The following is a 19,496-nucleotide window of genomic DNA, read 5'->3' as shown; positions in this document are numbered from 1 at the left end:
GAGAAATATTCTGAATTCCTTCCCTTCTCCCACTTTCATCAAGTCTGACAATCCATAATGTGTTGGTCTTTTATTCATGGCAAGCAAAAAAGTTTAAAATATAAAAAGTCTTGGTAGGCTAGTGATTATAATAATCAGAAATAAGGGATCAGAGTGAGGTAGGCTAAAGAACAGGAGCCCAAGATGAGGAGAACCTGCCCCTCCTAACAAGGCACCAGTGAAGTAAAAGCAAAATGGATCTGAAGTGGGAAAGCAGAGTCTCTTTCCACACACATTCATAATTTAAGGGGATCACAGCTGCCTCATCAGTGCAGAAGGGTCCTTCCCACACTGGAGACAGAATTTAAGCCCCTTAAAATGAGCCATTTAATACCCTTACTGGGATTTTGGCCCCATGAGGCAAACCAAATTAACCTACTCCTTGAATCTCAGAGACCACATGATGAGATGGGCTGGTAGACCTAATTGTTCTTCCTTCAGTTCCTCCTAAGGAAGAGGAGGAAAGTCAAAGATCAGTGCAGGTGACTGGAGTGACTCCATGGATGAGTAATGTTGGACCTAGATCCTGGCTCAGCATCTCCAACAATGCCAAGTAATGGAGATAGCGGGCAGGGTCAGCAGGTGGCCGAGGCAAGTAGAGGAAGGTAAGGGCTGTAGCTGGCCCCTCCTTCCTATGATCCTGTTCAGGCTCCCCTGGACCCTCACTCCTGCCATTGCTCTGCTGTGCCCGAACCAAGGCATTGGCACTGATGGCTAGTGAATCAACCTCAGCATCTCCACAGCTCCCATTCACAAAGTTACCCTCATCTTCTTCCTCATCTATTCTGGCTCCTTCACCCCAGGTCACCTCCTGAACTTCTGCCCTGATCCGAAGCTGACTCAGCAATACCCGGAGCCTTGCCTCACCAGTCCCAGGAGCTTCCTGAGGTCCCAGACACAAGAAGATTCGCAGTCTGGCACTTTGCCAGGCAGGAACCATGCTCAGGATAGTTGCCATCTGCAAGAGGAAGAGACCACAGACATCCACATAACCAGGGCTCCCTTTTGGCCGCAACAAGTTAAGGGGCCACACGTCTACATGGTGACTTTGGGAAGAACCCCCAGAGCTCCGGGTTAGCCGTTCAGGTGGTAATGCCCCACATCCTCGAGCTAGCACAACATTTTTGTTCATCTTCAAGGCATCTACTACTGTGGCCACATAGTCATGAGGGGTGAGTGCCCGAGGACTGCCAGGGGCTCGTGGTGGAGGGAATAAGGAATCCAGGGCAGGCCCCCCTCCTTCTACAGGCTCTGAAAAGGCTGGATCTGTTAGGAAGTGGTCTTGAGGTGGTGCATCATCATAAAATCCTAGGACCAATGTATTTGGCTTCATGCCACCTAGAGAGAAAAAGGGGAGAGGGAAGGAAAAAATGCACATAAATCAGACTCTTTCATAGTCTTTAGCACCTCATTTCTTAGTCTGTGTTTAGTTAGTGCGAACCTAACTTGCTTGCTTTGTGCTTTGTGGATCATTCAATATCCTCATCCTAATGCCACCATTATCCCTTTGAGAACCTGTAAAGTGCTGTCAAATACATTCTCTCATTTAACTTAGCCCCATAACTGAATCTTACCTACTTTAATAAGTAAATATAATGCATGAAATGAAGTGATTATAAAATTAAAATGATAACCTTGGATTCTTAAAGGCTATGCCTTATGCAAGTTTTGACAAGCTCTACTTACTTGGAAAATCTTTGAATACAGCCCTGGCAACAGACCATAATTAAAAGCAAAAAGACCCCCTAGAGAGGCCAAATAAAATATTTAAGAGAGTTGGGCTTCATTATCCACTTAAAAACAATAATAAATATTATTTCATGGGACACTTATTCAGGAGAGGCATTCTATCATCTTGGGTAGTTGGAATGTCTTGGAATCAAGAAGATCTGAGTTTTCAAGTCCTGCCTGTGACACTAAGCTGTGTGCATATTGGCAAAATGACTTTTTGAAGACTACTGAACTAGAAATGAGAGGCAGACAAATACTTCCTAAGGGGACATGTTCCCTTTCCTTTCTGGATGATTCAAGTGAGGAAGTCATGCTGTAAGTCTCTGGAGGATAGGGAGAAAAGAGGAAAAGGAGGGGAGGGTGTTAATTTGTACTTATATGTTTTGTGACCAAAAAATCAAAACTAAGAAAATAAGATATCCTCCTTCCAGGGAGAAGGCATAATTTTTTTTTTAAAGAGCATCAAATTGATAGGGAAAACTTTGGGAATTGTGACTTTTTAAATTTTTTTTTATTTATTTAAGGCAATGGGGTTAAGAATGACTTGCCCAAGGTCACACAGCTAGGCAATTATTAAGTGTCTGAGACTGGATTTGAACTCAGGTCCTCCTGACTCCAGGACTTTACCACCAGAACTGCAACTTCTTAAGTAAAAGGTGAGTCACTTTGAAATCATTTAAGCCATTGAACTGATAGCAGCAAGAGAGAATGAGGAATCTGAGAAGACACAGTAATGGACCTGAAAAACTATTCTGTTGGAGATGGGGCAATCAGAAGCAGTCATGTATGAGAAGGCATCAATTCAGCAAAGTGATTCCTGATCTCCCAGAAAGAAACTGACTTCATTGATCAAAAACTCCAGGGACAAGCCACCACCTCTAGTTGGAGAAAGGTGAAACTTTACTTAAGGATTTGTTACTCTCTGCTGCCTCCTCTGTATTCAGACAGAAAGGCAGAGGAAGCCTTGCAGCTTGCTTTGGTTGGGACTGTCTTAAAAGAGTCAACTTGAGGGGCGGCTAGGTGGCGCAGTGGATAGAGTACTGGCCTTGGAGTCAGGAGTACCTGGGTTCAAATTTGACCCCAGACACTTAATAATTACCTAGCTGTGTAGCCTTGGGCAAGCCACTTAACCCCATTGCCTTGCAAAATCTAAAAACAGATAAATAAATAAATAAAATGATTGTTGAAAAGAGTCAACTTGAGCTATGATGCTGTGAAATTCCTTCTGGGGCTTAGATAGAGATGCCATTTCATCTAGTACCAATCTCCTCCTATGACCTCTCTTTCTGCCAGCAAGTGATCAAGTAGTTGCTATTCTTTTATTATAAGCTGGTCTGCAGAGATGGCCTCTTTCTACTTACCTAGAGGCAAGTAATCTGACCTGCCAGCAGACAAAGGGGAGAAACACTATTCCACCAGTATCTCACACTAGTCCTCTCACCTAAGCTCTTAAATACACTTGAACTAACTGCTAGTGAAGTTAATAACTTTCCCAAATTCATTTGGCAATGATCAACAAACACCTGGTCATACCCTTCCCATTATAGTGATTCTGAACATACAGCTGTCATAAAAATCCTATTCTCCATCCCTCACTACTTGCTCCTATTCTTCATTTATTTTAGAATGTCTCATTCTAAAGCTATCTGCCCTTTGTGTTCTTTGGTACAAGTGCTCTACAGGTAATACATTTACTTTCATCTTAAATTTTTTTTCCTTTCCCATGCCTTTATCTTCTGGCTCTCATAGAAACCTGTGATTTTTTTTTTTTCCTGATGATGCAGCCTCCTGGAACTCTGGTTGCACTTTCATTCATTCCCTTCAACTTACTGTCAAGATCAGAGTTGGAAACTCCTTGCCAGTACCACTTTCAGGATCTCCCTCTAGCCCTCTAACATGGTAACCTTTTCTCCTTTGAGGTTCACCCAAGCCATATCTACCATCCAAATGAAATTCTATTATTTGCTCTCTATCAACTTCTAAGACATTCTCCTTTCCTATCTCAAAGTCTTTTCTTTCCAATTCCTAATACCCTCACCTCCAGTTCCCTCAACTTGCTCATTTCTCACGACCTACTACTCCCCACAACTGCAGCTGTCCACAGAGGTCATATTCTTAATCTCCCCATCAGCCATAAATGTTCTACTTTCATATAAATATGAACTCTGAATTTCCCTTATCTGATCACAGTCTGTTATCATTCCACCTTTCTCTGCCTTGTGATGGAAAAAACTACCAGAGTGTCCACAAAACTTTAAAGGCACCAAGGTACCAATTTTCAAAGTCAAAGAGTTGGAGATAACAAAGAAAAAACAGTAGGAAAAAAATTAAGAGATGATGTTATCACTACTAAAACACAACTAAGACTTTAGCAATTACTAAATTCGCATCTATCTTTTCATCTTGAAAACTTCATGAGATCCTTGATGAAAATGAGAAAGAAATAGGCAGGAATTTACAAATGATTTTCCAATAGTAGATCATATCTTCATTGCATCACAATAGATGGAAAGGTATAGAAAATGCAAGATACCCCCCCCTTCCCCTGAAAGTCTGACTCCATAAAGAATAGGTTAAATCACAAAATTTCAGAAGTGAAAGAGACCTCAGAAGCCAAAACCATATTTGGTAAGAAATCTCCTCTATAATAGCCCAATAGGAGGCAAATCCAACCTTTTCATGAAGACCCTGGGGGGCAGGAGCCTATAACTTACCCAAAAAGTTCATTCAATTTTGGGGTAGCTCTGTTAAAAAGTTTCTATGTACACTAAGCCTAATCTGCTTCCTCACAACAAAGAACAATGACTGAAAAGACAGTAACAAAGTAGCTCCTGTCTTTAAAATGCTTATATTCTACTAGAAGTCTAGTCCTTCTTCCACATGAGAGTCTGTATAGGAAGAAGATAACTGTCATGTCCCCTCCCAAATCTTTTCTTCTCTGAATCAAAACATTCCCAGATCCTTCAAAGGGTCTCCATATGTCTTCTCAAGGGGACTCTCCAGTTTAAAGATTTTCTTTCTAAAATTTGCCTCCAAGAGTCAATCTACCAATCTATCCTCAAGACATGGTGTCATTCAGTCCTTGAAGTCATTCAAGTCTCTACCTCTACCCTATTTGGGTATTTTTTTTGGCAAAGATACTGCAATGGTTTGCCATTTTCTTCTCTAGTGGTTCCAGTGTATCCTTCTGTGAGGCAATCATTGTTGAGACTTGCTCAGGAAGTATCTGAGGCTGGATTTGAAATCAGGTCTTCCTGATTCCAGGTCCAGTACCTATCCACTGCACCACCTCCATATTCAAGACATATGTAAATATAATTACAAAATATTCTTTAAATAATGACAAATACAACAAATTAAATTATAACAAATGACAAATAAATTCATTGCTCATGGTTGGGTCACACCAATGTAATAAAAATGATATTGCCCAAAATAACATATAGATGTAGTGCTATGCCAATCAAACTTCCAAAGGAGATTTTAAAGAGCTAAGTAAAATAACTAAGTTCATTCTGACAATAAAAGGCCTAAAAAAAATTTCTCACATACTCCTACTTTTTTCTAATCAAGTGCAGGCTTCATTCCTGGACTACACTGAAATAGCCTGCTGGACTACTGAAATCTTCTGCTGGTTGCTCCTCAGTCTATTATCCAATCAGATGCTAAAGTGATACTCCTAAAGGGCAGGTCTAAATATGCCAATCCCCTCCCTCCACCTCAATCCCATCTAATAAACTTCTTGGCTCCCAAATATCCCCAGGCCTAAAAAGAAAAATCATCTGTTTGATTTTTAAAGACCTTCATCATTGGGTCCCATCCTATCTTTCCAGTCTTATTTACACATTTCATACCCCTCCTACTTTACAATCTGGGTGCTGGCTTTCTTGCTGCATTTTGTACACAGCTCTCCACCTCTCCACCTCCCTTACTGAGTGTCTTTACACTGGCTACCTCCCTTGCTTACCTTACCTTTGATTCCTGACCTCCTGTAGTCTCAGCTAAAATCCCCCTTGTACAAAAACTTTCCTAAACCTCCTTAATACTAATGCCTTCTTTCTGAGTTTTTTCCCAGTTTACTCTGTATACCTCTTATTTCCACAGAATTTTTTACACATAGTTCATCCTCATTAGGCTTCTTGAGAGAAGTGCTTTATGCTTTTCTTTGTATGCCCTGTGTTTAGCTCAGTGCTTGGCATACAGTAGGTGTTTACTGAACACTTGTTGGCTGACTCTGTTCTCTATATTATTAGTACAATTTTTCTCTGTATCAGTCATCTTGAAGTTTATCACATATTGCCTTATATTATCTGCATCTATGTATGTGCATATTTTACTTCCCCAAATAGATTATAATCTCTACAACTGCCAAGATTGTGCCTCATATTCCTCCCACAATGCCTAACATGGTCCTGCATCCACAACTGAATTACCAGAAACATTTTCTGACTGATACAAATGGAAACAAAAACTAGCAGCAGGCCTCAGGAAGAGAAGTGAATGTGCGGAGGAGTCTCACCAAGACCAGAAATACGCAGCAGATGCTGGGCCCCTTGGCGCACAGAAGGTGAAAGAGTGAGGTCCACAAAAGCCTTTACTTGAGCACGATCTACGAGACTCAGCCAGGCCCCATACTGGGGCTGCACAGGGTCCAAGGGCAAAGAATCTGAGGGGGGAGTTTAAAAATGGGAAACATCAGAAAATTTGCATCTTCTTCCTCAATGGAAACTTCCTTCCATACGTCAAGAAGCCCAGAGGGAGGGGTGAATGATGTTTAAAAGCAACTGGGAATCAAGGGATTTAGGAATGGGGGCTTATCAGAGGAAATTTTGGGGAGGGGGGGTCCTCACCAAGGTCTCCCAAGCTGACATGGCCCAGCACATAGAGACCACCTTTTTTTAGCTGATTGGCCAGTCGAAGTAGGGGTAGTGCCCCTCGTGGATTTCCCACCAAGAGCAGCAGCTGTGGTCGCCAGAACTTTACATGGTCCTTCCGCACATCCAGCCTCAATAGGTACTTTCGAACCTGAGTAGATAAGGATTAGAATACAGCATTATACAGCATTTCTTATCCCACCACTTTCTCCAACCCACTTTTTTTCTTACATCAGGTACCACTGCAAGTCTTTCTTGGGATAGTGCCCCTTGAAACCTCTTCACCAATTCCCTATTAGTGTTAAAAGCAAGGATAAGGAAGCTCCCAGCAACCCCTACCAGCAATTCCCTGACTCTCTTCCCCTGCAAACCTGGTGGAACAGCAGGGCTTGACTGACATAACCCCAGCTGCTAGGTCCTCCTCGGGCAGTGAGCAGGGCAGAGAGCAGCCCCATGAGCACCAGAGATCCACCTGCAGCTCCTGGGCTGATGAGGAACATCATGAGCAGGCAAGAGGCCATGCCCAACAAGCAGGTGTGCCAGGAGAACAGGCTGAAAGTGGGGCTAATGACAGAAAGACAGACCACTTGAGACAAGCGATTCCCTGTTCTGTACCCTTATGCCCAGGGCTAATACATTTCAGGCCCCTTTCAGGAACCTCTAGGGACCCAAATTCAAATTTTTTCCTCTATTCCATTCTAGGCATAACATAATAGAAAAAAATATTGAGTGAGGTATCAAAAGACTTGAGTTACAGTTCTAACCTTGCCATTTACCAGGCATGTACTCTTGGGTGAGTCATTTGATTTCTCTAGACCTAATTGGGACAGTCAAAAAAAGCATGGGATTTGGAGTCCAAGGACTTAATTCAAATCCCAGATGTGCCACTCACTACCTGGACAAGTCATATCATCTCTTTGGACCCAAATTCCCTCAACTATAAAATGAGGAGATTGGATTAAATAATCACTGAAGTCTCTTCTCTAACTCTCTGATCCTTCCAACTCAGAATCTCAAACTTTTAGAATATCAATGTTCCCTCCAGAGACTAAGGTTACTATGTCTGTCACCGGAAGTTGGGGGCTGATGCCCACTCAAGGCTCAGGCATGAAAGATCCACTGCAGCATAGGCTACCAGGTAGAACACTGTGACCACAGCTGCCAAGGTGTTAAGCTTCCCAACCAGAAGCGTCACCTGGAAGAAAAAAGTACTTAGGTCCCCTTACAAACCCAAATTCCAATCCCAGCCCTTGCTCAAAATCCACATGATCCCTGTTTTCCTCAGAGCTGACTTCCCACCCAGCTTTCCATTCATTTAGGGGAAGAGAGAAAGTAGAGTTCCCCCAATTCACCTGCACTAGACACCAGGAGTACAACACAGCTCCCCAGGGATTCCCTCCCTGGGATACAACTTTTGCTGGAGCCAGAATTAGCCCTGCAGGGGAAAGAGATAGGACAGGCAGAGGTTAAATAAGAAACTTCAAAGGATAACAAGGGGAAAAGGTAACAAACAGTAAAGGGAAAATTCAAGAAAAGCCAGAGAATTCTAGAAATGCTATAAAATGAGGGAAGAAGGTGGGATAAGAAGATGGAATGAATATAGAAATATATACTCATTAAAATTGAGGATAATTGGGGTGGCTAGGTGGTGCAGTAAATAGAGCACCGGCCCTGGAGTCAGGAGTAGCTGAGTTCAAATCAGGCCTCAGACACTTAATAATTACCTAGCTGTGTGGCCTTGGGCAAGCCACTTAACCCCATTTGCCTTACAAAATCACAAGGAAAAGCAGAAACTGGGGGGAAAATTTGTAACAAAGATCTCTGATAGAGTCCCATTTCTCAAATATATAGGGTACTAAGTCAAATTTATAAAAATAAAATTCATTCCCTCAACTGAAAAATGCTCAAAACGAACAGGCATTTTTTCAGACAAAGAAATCAAAGCTATCTATAGTCATATGAAAAAATGCTTTAACAATCAGGGACAATTTTGGGTTATCTGCAAAGGAGAATACTATCTATATCCAGAGAAAGAATTGTGGAGTTTGAACAAAGACCATTACCTTCAATTTAGGGGAAAAAAAACCCTGTTATCTTATTTTGCTATCTCTTATACTTTATTTTTCTTCCTTAAGGATATGATTTCTCTCTCATCACATTCAACTGTGATCAATGTATACCATGGAAACAATGTAAAGACTAACAGAATGCCTTCTGTGGGGGGGAGGGGGAAGCAAGTATGGGGAAAAAATTGTAAGACTCAAAATAAATAAAAGCTTTCTTTAAAAAATGCTCTAAATCACTATTAATCAGAAAACTACAAATTAAAACAACTCTGAGGTACTACCTCACACCTATCAGAATAGTTAATATGACAAAAAAAGGAAAATGTTGAATACTGGAAGGGATGTGGGAAAACTGTGACATTAATGCACTGTCAGTGGAGTTGTGAACTGATCCAACCATTCTGGAGCGTTAAAGGCTATAAAATTATGCATACACTTAAATCTAGCAATACCACTGCTAGGTCTCTATCCCAAAGACATCTGAAAAAAACGGGAAAAGGATCTATTTGTACAGAAATATTTATAGCTGCTCTTTTATTGGTGGCTAAGAATTGGCAAAGGGACGCACATTGACTGCGGTAAGGCTAAACAAACTGTAGCATGGAAATGTAATGGAATATTATTGAGCTATAAGAAATGAGGAACAAGATATTTTCAGAAAAACTTGGAAAGACTTACATGAACTGATGTATAGTGAAGTGAACAGAACCAGAAGAACATTGTACACAGCAACAGCAATATTGTTTGATGAAGAACTGTGAATGACTTTTGCTATTTTCAATAATACAATAATCTAAGACAATTCCAAAGGACTAATGATGAAATATATTATCTACTTCCAGAGAAAGAACTGATATTGATTGAATATAGCCTGAAGCATGCTCTATTTCATTTTCTTTCATTTTTTCCTCTTATTTTTCTCTTCTTGTACAAAATAACTAATATAGAAATGTTTTAACCTTTACAACCTATATATGATTGCTTACCATCTCCAGGAGGGGTAAGGTAAGGGAAGAAGAAAGGGATAGAATCTGGAACTCAAAACTTTAAATTGAAATGTTTTTAAAATGGGGGCAAAAAACAAAACAAAACTGAGGACAAGGAATAAAAAAGAAAACTACCAAAAAGATCATCCTGAGCCAGGGCATGGAGAATGCGTGAGGCACCAATGAGTGAGCTCATAGAGGCCGAAAGTGATGCAGCATATACCCCAATTAGCACCATTGGAGGCCACAGGCTAATGCCTCGAAAGAAGCCATAGTCTTTTTGTAACAATGTCCTTGAAAAAGAAAAACAAAGATGACATTTATTATCTAATTCTTCTCATGCCTAGCCCTCACTTTTCCCAATCAGTGACATAGATAGCCAGTTCTCTTGCCCATAATTCTTCTTTTCACCTTGCTTTCCCTTAAGGAGCCAGCTATCCTCCTCTAGTCCCACTCTATACTTTCCACAGAGACCAAAGTATCTAGTTCCTCTCCCAAGAATTTTTTGTTCTCCTCCACTCCCAAAACCTGGGGTCCCAGTTCCACCTCCTTATCCTCACCTGTCACAGCTAAAACTAGAGAAGAAGAACAGCAGAGCATAGATGAAGAATGTATAAATCACAGCAACAATAGTGCCCAGAGGGATAGCTCGGCTAGGGTCCTTCAGCTCCCCTGGAGAAGACATATGAGGTAACAAAGTGTGGGAAAATGTCAATCCTCAGGGTCTTCTGCCCACATCAAACCTCAAGGGTTTTCCTTTCCAAAGGGGAAATGTGATCATACAAAGAAATCGGGATAATATGCAGGTGAGAACAAAGTTAAGGCAGAGAGCAATAATTATGCTTCCTTAGAATACTAGTTTATCAAGTACTTTCTTCAATAATCCTGCACAAAAGATATGCCAAGTATCATTAAACCCCTTTTGAAAAACAGGCCTCCTGACCCCAAGTGCTACCTCCTAGAAATGAAGCCAATCCCTTATCACTGCTTGACCCCTCATTTAGCTACTTAGAACTTGCACCTTCTTGGAGGTCAAAGACTGCTAACAATGACTCACCTGACATGTTGGCCCCAGCCATGATGCCTGTGCAGCCATTGAAGAGGACAGCAAACACACTGGCAAAGGTCATTGTGGCCCCAGTAGTGTAGTCCTGGGCATAGCCCGCTGAGAAAGGAGCACACAAAGGAGTATGGGATTATGGACAGCTCTCTTGGAACCTAGGCGACTTTTCCCCTTCCTCTACACTCGCTGTCCTCAAAGGTTAAGATGCTGATCTTTCTCTTTCAATGTTCTACTTTTGTTTTCTGTCCTTCCCAACCAGCATCTCTCTCTCTCTCTCCAAGGACGATCTGTCCTACTCACCCATAAGTTTACCAAGCCTTTTTTTTTCTTTCACTGTTGCCTTGGCCTGCCTTCCCTTTCCTTCTGAGTTGATCTAAAGCATTCTCTCCAATCTTCAAGATTCACTTCTTCCTATCATTCCAGCCCATGATGGCAGTATTAAATTAAATGACTCACTCTACCATCAATACAGTCTTTTATTACTTAATTATTTCTTGAAGGCATCTTATCTCTACTCTTCCTTAAGCAGAAAGTCTCTCTAACTCTTCTCTTGTGTATCCTTCCCCACCCCCCACCCCCCCACAGTAACAGCTGCAGAGTGTGAGGGTAAGACATATTTGTTGATTTACTGAATTAAACTTAACTGTGCTGGGACCTGTGTTTTCTGCTGTCTCAGTATACCATACCCAAATGCTCTCTTTCTCAGTTCTCAGAATTTTGATGGTCTACAGTCTTGATAGTCTTTCTTCTATCCCTTTCTGCAGAGCCCCAAGTTACAGTTTCTACTCACCACCCAAGTTAGCTTTCAGGGTACTAATGTTGAAGCCAGTGAAGTGGCCCAGTTGGGGTACTGTTGAGGAACCGTTGGTGCCCGGCCTAAAGGGGAGGGTGACATCACGGGGTCCCACAGCCATAAAGCTGATCAGAACCAAGGCCAAGGAGGCAGAGACCAGCAGGAATGTAAGGAAGGAGGCCTGTGCATAGAGGCCAGCTCCCAAGGTACAGACCCCACCCACCAGGCCCAACAACACTGTTCCATACAGCAGATTCCAGCCATAGCCTTGAGGAAGCACTTGTATACCTGTAGGCCCTGATGTATCTGGGGGAGAGATAGAAATAGAATTATTTGGGAGAAGTAGCCCTCCAAAAAACTCCTCAAATCTTGAGGTCCACCTAAATTGAGGTATAGAACCCGATGAAATCTTTTTTTAACATTCCGCAAGAAAAAAAATTTAAACATTTTAACTATTCTCAGGAATGTCATCAGATATCGAATTCCATGGCAAGGGCTGTCTGAATTTAATGATTAACAAGTGTTTCAAAGGATAACAGATCAAGGGTTCCTAACTTTTTTTTGGCATCATGGACCCTTGGCAATCTGGTGAAACCTATGAACTCATTCTTAGAATAATGTTTTTAAATGAATAAAATACATAGATTTACAAAGAAAATCAATTATAATCAAAACAAGTCATTAATCCTATGTTAAGAACCTGTTAAAATCCAAGTTTATTTCTTAGACCCATTACCTTCAAGTTAACAGTAATTTATCAGAGATCTGTCAAATTAGAGTTGAACTGAAATCTGACAAATCCTTGGAAAGGCAGCATGGCCCTGGGAAAAGAATTCTGGATTTGGATTCAAAGGACCTAGATTCAACTCTTGTCTCTGCTACTATGACCTCTGACAAATTACTTTACCTTTCTGGGCCTCATTTTCTTCAGTGAGATGAAGGGATGGGATTGGTTAATCTCTGAGGTCCCTTTAAAGCTTTTAATTCTTTCCTAAGGATTTCAACTCATACTGATTTCTCTCACTCTCTCTCTCTCTCTCTCTCTGTCTCTCTCTCTATCGACTTACTAGTAGGAATATAGCCAGACCAAAAGCTTAGAGTGACTATCTGCTTCAATTCCTGCATGTCACAGAGGAGGAAACAGTCACTCCAGAGGGGAAGTGATTTGCTCATGGTCGTGGAAATAAGTAGCAGAGAATGGATTAAATTATGGGTTCTTTCTTCTAAATCCAATGCACCTTTTTGTGGTACCAGCATTTTGTGTGTGTGTGTGTGTGAAATGAGCCAGACTTAGGAACATACAGTTGTTTGAGGAGTCTGTTTTGAGACATGTAAAAAAAAAAAACTATAAAGGGGGACAGCTAGGTGGCATAGTGGATAGAGCACCAGCCCTGGAGTCAGGAATACCTGAATTCAAATCTGCCCTCAGACACTTAATAATTACCAAGCTGTGTGGCCTTGGGCAAGCCACTTAACCCCATTTGCCTTGCAAAAAAAAAAAAACTAAAAAAAAATAAAGAGACATGAAAGATAAGATCTGGGGCATATCCAGAAAAATAGCTTACCCCAAAACTCCATGCTCCAGGAATTAGGCCTTCAATGGCCAATCCCCCATTACATATTTATTTCATCTGTTTGTTTTTAGGTTTTTGCAAGGCAATGGAGTTAAGTGGCTTGCCCAAGGCCACACAGCTAGGTAATTATTAAGTGTCTGAGGGCAGATTTGAACTCAGGGCCTGGTGCTCTATCCATTATGCCACCTAGCCGCCCCTATTTATTTCATCTGAAACTTCTCCACTACAATGTAATCTCTGTGAGGGCAGGTACTATGTCTCAAAACCTTTATCTTCTGCTACTACTAGCACAGGGTTGAGCACATAGGAAATAGTAGAGAAATACTCACTGAGTATTGTAGGGCTGCTATCAACCCCTTCCCTAGAACATTCCTCTACCAAAAATAATCCCAACATCTCGGATTCTCCAAGACCTTGGGGCTTCCTGACTCCTCCCCCATTCTGGAGACCCAGGGATGGGAGAACGAACCAGCCCCAAAGACATCCAGTATGGCTTCCACCAGCCCCAGCACAGAGACAGCACAGCCACAGACGTTGGCCAGAAAGAACATAAGCCCAATACTTCCTCCAAACTCAGGACCCAATGTCCTGCTGATCATGACTGAAAGGGGGAAACACAAGAGAAGGGAAAGTTAAAGAAAAATAAAGACTTGAAACTAGGTGGGTCACTCATTGCAAAAAGCACTCATTCTAACACAGTGGCAAGTACTCTTTCACAAATCTACAAGTATTATTGTCTATGTAGGTTATCTCTTTAAGAAGACAACCACTCCTTGACCAGACATCAGAAATGAATCCCCAGTAGCTATCTCCTCACTGTCCCTACTTATCTCTATTGGAGAATATAACAGGTGCCCACCCCTTGCTCAGCCCTCATAGGAGGATACAATAGGCTCCACCCCCACGCACAGCTCCATTGGTGGCAATGGCACAAACAGAGAGGACAGTCAACACCAGGATGAAGTAGGCAATCAGCAACATGGCCAAAGCTTGGACCAGCCCAGCATGGCCTACGACAAATCCTGTAGAAAGATTATAAGAAAATAAGGTTATAGAACTGTACATGCTCCCACCTCACTAAGTGATCTCTTCCCTGATGGAAGAGATTCTTTTCCATCAATCAATTCTTTCTACCAATCAATTCAATGGATGCTCTGAATAAGTGAGCAGAGATTAGAGTGATGAACAGGGACTACAGAAGCCCCAATATATCCTGCCCTGTGTAAAAGGATAGGCTGAGATTATATAGAACTCATTTGGAGGCTCACAGGATTGAGAGTTTGGAAGGACCCCTAAAGAGACATCTAATCCGAGATGGTCGGTCCACTTAAATCATCTAGCCATTTTGTAGAGAAAATTTAGGCCCAGAAGGGCTATGAGATTTGTAGAAGTAACAGATTTAGAAATCAAACTGAGGCTCTCTGACACAAAATTCAGAGTGTTTCTCCATTTCAGAGAGACTTCCTACTACTTAAGACCTCCGCACATGTCCAAAAAGTCACTCTTCCTCTTTCTCATTGAGGGTCCCTTCTAAATATTGAAACTCAGAGATACCTAGCTCTTTGTTCAGATCCTCACCTATTCTCATGAAGACCACAATGCTGAACATGGAGAGGACAGTGGGCACTACCACACCAAGGAAAGTGGAGAGTTTCCGAAGGGCCCCACTTCCTGGACTCCCCATCCCATATGGCAGAAATGTAGCTCCTTCTTCCCCAAGAAGTCGATAAGCTAGTAGCGGGGAACTCTCACTTGCCATGATTGGAGTTTGACAAATATGTGAACCTGTGGGGAGAGACAGAAGCTGAATTGAACCCCACCAAAGCATAGGATAGGGCAGAATTTGCCACTGATCCCTATAATTTCCTGCAGTTCCAGAATTCTCTCTCTAGAAATAACCCACAATCCATCAAAAGTCCTCTCAAAAATCTGTTGTTCAGGGAATTATAACACAAAAAGCATCGTTAGTAAGAAAGACTAATGGTGACAATAGATAACCTAATCTGGAATCCAGGACAAAGTATCCTTCTAAAACTGGTTAAACTCCACACCCCTGCCCAATTTTAAAAAATCTTGGCAACAAACACCCTACTAGGGTATCTCAGAAGAAGCCTCCCCCAAATCAGTAAAAGTCTTCTTGAAGACTGATCCTCTTACAACTGTCCACATTCTCAAATCCTGTGCTCAACCTGGGCTGGGAGGGGGAAAAGATCCTAGTGTCGGGTTACGGATTCTCCTCCCCACCCACCCACTTTCTGAAAAGGAAGCTGACCTTAGGTTGTACTACCTGAAAGAGGAAGTAAGATGACAAGCGGCAAACCCTTCTCGTTTTCAGCTCCACCTTGAATTGGAGTAGCAATATCTCCACTCTGCTTATCCCCTTCCACTTCCCACAAAAACGGAGCACAAAGCTCCATCCCCCCACATTTCCATATCACTCGTACTCTACGCCAGGTCCCAACCGCATCGTCTGCTAGATCTCCCGCACACCCCGATCTCCTCCTCTATCTTTATTCTCTCTCTTCACTACTACACAGAAAAGCAACTCCCCGGGCCCGCTACCCCAGCCCTCCACCGACAACCCCTTCTCCCTAATCAGTCTCATTCACCACAACTTTTGAGCCCATACATACCCCTCAAACGGTGGCCCTCCCCTCTGCGGGCTGCGGGGACCGGGATAAACGTTATCGTGGTTTGGGCGATCTTCTCATCTGAGGCAAATTAACCTCAAACCGGGTGGGGGTGGGGGTGGGGGGGCAGGACGGCATCGGACACTTACCTGACCTCCAAAAGCAGCAGCTCTGAAGAGTTCCTGTGGGAGACGGCAGGCCGCGTGAGTGCACCTAGGGGATGCGGCAGGGGAGGCGGGGAGCAGAGCGGAGGGGAGGGAGTCAGGAGACTCAGGTTCCCCGGAAGCCTCTCCAGGGCTCAGTCTTGCAGCACTGGACCTCCCCCCGTGCCCACCCCTCTGGTGCTGGGGGGTGGGGGCGCGGACCCGCCCCCAATTCTCCGCCCCTCACCCCTTCCCAAACGCAGGAAGCCCACAGCGCTTCCATGCCCCTTTCCAGACGCCGCCTATCCCTAAAGGTCCGGGGCTCCCTCTCCCTCCCGCATTCCCCTCGTGAATCCCAACCTGGCCCGGCCCCGGCCCCTCGAGGCTACCTGATTGCTTCCCTCGCCCGGCCCGCCCCGGGTGGGCCAGGCTTGCCCCGGAGCCGGGAGGCCCGCACTGGCGAGCTTCGCCAGCAAAGGGCAGAGGTGGCGGCGGAGCGGGAAGGGGGCGCCGACCACCGCGCAGTTGGCCCGGGGCTGCCTGGGGCCGGTCGCGCTCCGAGGGGGGCCTCAGGCCTCCGGTCCTGGCCCCAAGGCCCGCATTCCCAGCCCCAGGCCCCGCGCCAAGCCTCCCGGTCTCCCGGGTCTCCAGCGCCCGCCTCTTCCCGAGCTCGGTCCCACGGTGCATTCTCTCGCGTGGACGGGAGGCGGCGCAGCGGGGCGGGACGGGGGGAGACGCCGAGCTCCAGCCCGGCAGACCCAAGGTCGGGCTTCGCAGCTCTGCCTTGTGCCCAGGGAGGGCCCGGCCCCGGCCCCGGCCCCGGCCCCGGCCCCGGCCCCGGCCCCGGCCCGCCCCTGCGGACCCGCAGCTCTGGCTTACGGGCCCCGGGAGGCCCGGCCCGCCCGGAGGTTGGCGGTGGGCGCCCAGGAGCTTGCGGCGTCTCTTCCCCGGAGAGGGGCCCCAGGGCCGGCCCCACTGCCTCTGCCCTGCCTCGGGCCGGCGCCCACTGGCACTGCCCTGCCTCGGGCCGGCCCCACTGGCACTGCCCTGCCTCGGGCCGGCGCCCACTGGCACTGCCCTGCCTCGGGCCGGCCCCACTGGCACTGCCCTGCCTCGGGCCGGCGCCCACTGGCACTGCCCTGCCTCGGGCCGGCGCCCACTGCCTCTGCCCTGCCTCGGGCCGGCGCCCACTGGCACTGCCCTGCCTCGGGCCGGCTCGGAGCTCCACGAGAGCCGCAGGACACAGGCGGCTTTTTGTTTGTGTCCTCGCCTACCCCACCACTAAAGCCAGCGCCTGGCACACAGTGGGCACCGGATGAATGCGCGTGGACTCATGTAGGCCCGGCTGGGCAGCTGGCCCTCCCCGCCCCCCAACCACAGGGAAGGGAACCCACATTTGAGGAGGGAGGAACCCGATACTGAAGCTTCCCTGGGGCAAGCAGCACCTGAGCGGAACCTAGGACTTCCGGGGGGCAGGGGAGCCGGGGGGCGCTCCGGGGAGAAGCGGGAGGCTTTCTCCCCTAGCGCAGGGATCGGGCATCCCCTCCCCCGCCGCCATGTAACCGGGAATTCTGCCACAAGGCGGTTAAAACTGAATTCGGCAGCACAGCGTCATCTGCCTAGCATTTCCTAATACGACGAGAAAAAAAAACAATCTTTTCCCGGAAAATCGAGAACAAGAAAAAGTAGGGGGAGAAATGAGGGGGGGGGAAATTGTTCCTTTATCACGTGACAGAGGAGGCCGCAGCAGCTACTTGGGAGGAAAAAGATGGCGGGCCTGGAGCCGGCTGAGAGAGGAGGGTGCGGAAGGATCCGGCGCGGCGCCGCTTGCGTCTCCTGCGCGGCTGCCGGCCCAGCCTCGGCTTGGGTGGGCCGGCGCGGCGAGCTCGGCGCGGCCCGTGGCACTGCGCAGGCGCGGCCCCCGACGCCCGCGGGGCGCCGCGCTGCCTTTGGGGCCGGCCGGAGCTGCGCCAGTTCGGGGCGCACCGCGGCCCCGACGCTTCCCATCCCACGCGCCTGGGGGTGAGCGGACGTTGCATTGGAGACGAAAGGACCCGGGGGTGAACCGCGTAGACTCAGCGTTTGGGCACCTCTGCGAAGGGAAACGGGTGGTGCCAGGAGCTTATTGAAAGCAGGGCCAGGCATCCTAAACTTTGATAATGGTATTGATTGTGTAAATGAATGAACGCAAGCCTTTCAGGAGCGGAAAGGGTAGCTATCAAATGCTAAAAGAGCGGGTCCGACCATACATACGCAGGCCCACCCCAGCCTCCACATCTATTCAATAAACTCTTGGCTCTCTGACAAACTCCCCCTAGGATCAGCTATAACATTCTCTGTTCGCTTTTAAACCCTTTCATAACCCAGATCTATTCCTATTATTTCCACCCCTCCTTGTTCTCTGTTATGTTATTCTTTCTGGATTTTAATTGAAGGAGTTGTGAGGATGGCTATAAGCTTGTGAGCTTCAGGTCAGAAATCCAAGAGCTTGTGTTCCTCTTGGGAATTGTCAGAAGCTGAACACAAGACAATTAGCTGAGGCCTTAAAAAGTAAAGTTGATTTAGAACAGTGGTAGCAGAGACTCATCCAGTTGGCTATGCTACATTTGGAATAAACTTGGTGGGACAAATATTTTGTAGAAACTGCTTTGTCTACCTTGTAGTACTAGCTCCTTGGGGTCAGGTCCTAGAAAGATCTGAGTTCAAATCCTTCTTACAATACTTGCTAGCTATGTGACCCTGGGTAAATCACTTAATCCTGTTTGCTTGGTTTCTTCATCTGTAAAATGAGGAAAAGGAAATAGCAAACCACTGCACTATCTTTGCAAAAAAAAAAAACCCAGAAGGGTCACAAAGAGTCAGACATGACTTGAAAAACAAACTACAATAATATAATAGTAGGGAAGCTGAGACTTTGAGAAAGTCATACCAGCCCAGTCCAGATCAGCAATAGGAGAGAACCAAGAAAGGAGAGGTTAGGAGGAAGGAAAAAGAAGGCTTTTTTTCTTTAATCTGAAAAAAAGTAATAAAGATTTGTTTTTAATTTAATCCTATTCTCCCCAAATACAGAGGTGGTATAGGGGAGAGTGAGTTGGAGAAGTGTTTGTAACTTCTGTTCTTGCTGTATCTTTTCAGTAAACATTCCTTTGTGAAAGCTGATTGATAATAATTACTTAAATGGAGCACACTGGTGTCTAACCTTCAAGAAAATATATCAGAATGAGGACTTAAGCTGTGAGAGGACACGACCAGCCTTACCTTGCTCTGAGCACCAGATTCATTAGAGTGAATATAAATATAAACACATTAGTGCAGTGCTATATCTGGGAACTGTGAATTTCAAAATGTTAATAAGGAGAATACACCAGAAAAACTATCAAGAAAAAAGCCTTGGGTATAGAGTAGCTTTGGATACCCTATATAGACTAGAAGAAAAAAAAACAGCACCTCTGCAAATGCAGTTTTTTAGTGTATTCTCCTTTTTAACATTTTGAAGCTCGCAAAGTTATAATCATTTCCAATTTCCAATATCTTTTCATTTAAGAATGGGAAAAAAACTAAACAACAGAGACATAAGCAATAGGAGGGTTACAAGTT

At 45.1% G+C, this 19,496-nt stretch overlaps 1 protein-coding gene across 4 annotated transcripts; it reads right to left on the bottom strand.

Moving 5' to 3' along the window:
* Positions 1 to 55: 55 nt before the first annotated feature.
* Positions 56 to 17,740, bottom strand: SLC12A9 (solute carrier family 12 member 9). 4 transcript variants are annotated; one of them, XM_074225371.1, is made up of 15 exons: positions 17,294 to 17,740; positions 15,906 to 15,969; positions 14,705 to 14,911; positions 14,014 to 14,148; positions 13,596 to 13,727; positions 11,550 to 11,858; positions 10,754 to 10,861; positions 10,257 to 10,368; positions 9,832 to 9,989; positions 7,997 to 8,079; positions 7,715 to 7,839; positions 7,016 to 7,208; positions 6,621 to 6,795; positions 6,290 to 6,436; positions 56 to 1,377 (listed from the first exon to the last, which is right to left on the bottom strand). In XM_074225371.1, exons 3-15 carry the CDS (start codon positions 14,883 to 14,885, stop codon positions 506 to 508), a joined length of 2,730 nt encoding a protein of 909 aa, XP_074081472.1. In that variant the 5' UTR covers positions 14,886 to 14,911; positions 15,906 to 15,969; positions 17,294 to 17,740; the 3' UTR covers positions 56 to 505. The 4 variants fall into 4 exon arrangements, with proteins under 4 accessions (XP_074081472.1, XP_074081471.1, XP_074081470.1 ...); XM_074225370.1 differs by lacking the exon at positions 17,294 to 17,740 and having other exon boundaries at positions 15,906 to 16,104; XM_074225369.1 differs by lacking the exons at positions 15,906 to 15,969; positions 17,294 to 17,740 and adding an exon at positions 15,414 to 15,880.
* Positions 17,741 to 19,496: the final 1,756 nt, after the last annotated feature.

This window comes from Macrotis lagotis, chromosome 2 (genome assembly GCF_037893015.1).
Source record: "Macrotis lagotis isolate mMagLag1 chromosome 2, bilby.v1.9.chrom.fasta, whole genome shotgun sequence".
Classification (NCBI taxonomy): Eukaryota; Metazoa; Chordata; class Mammalia; order Peramelemorphia; family Peramelidae; genus Macrotis; species Macrotis lagotis.
This window is presented reverse-complemented; position numbering and strand designations above follow the sequence as displayed.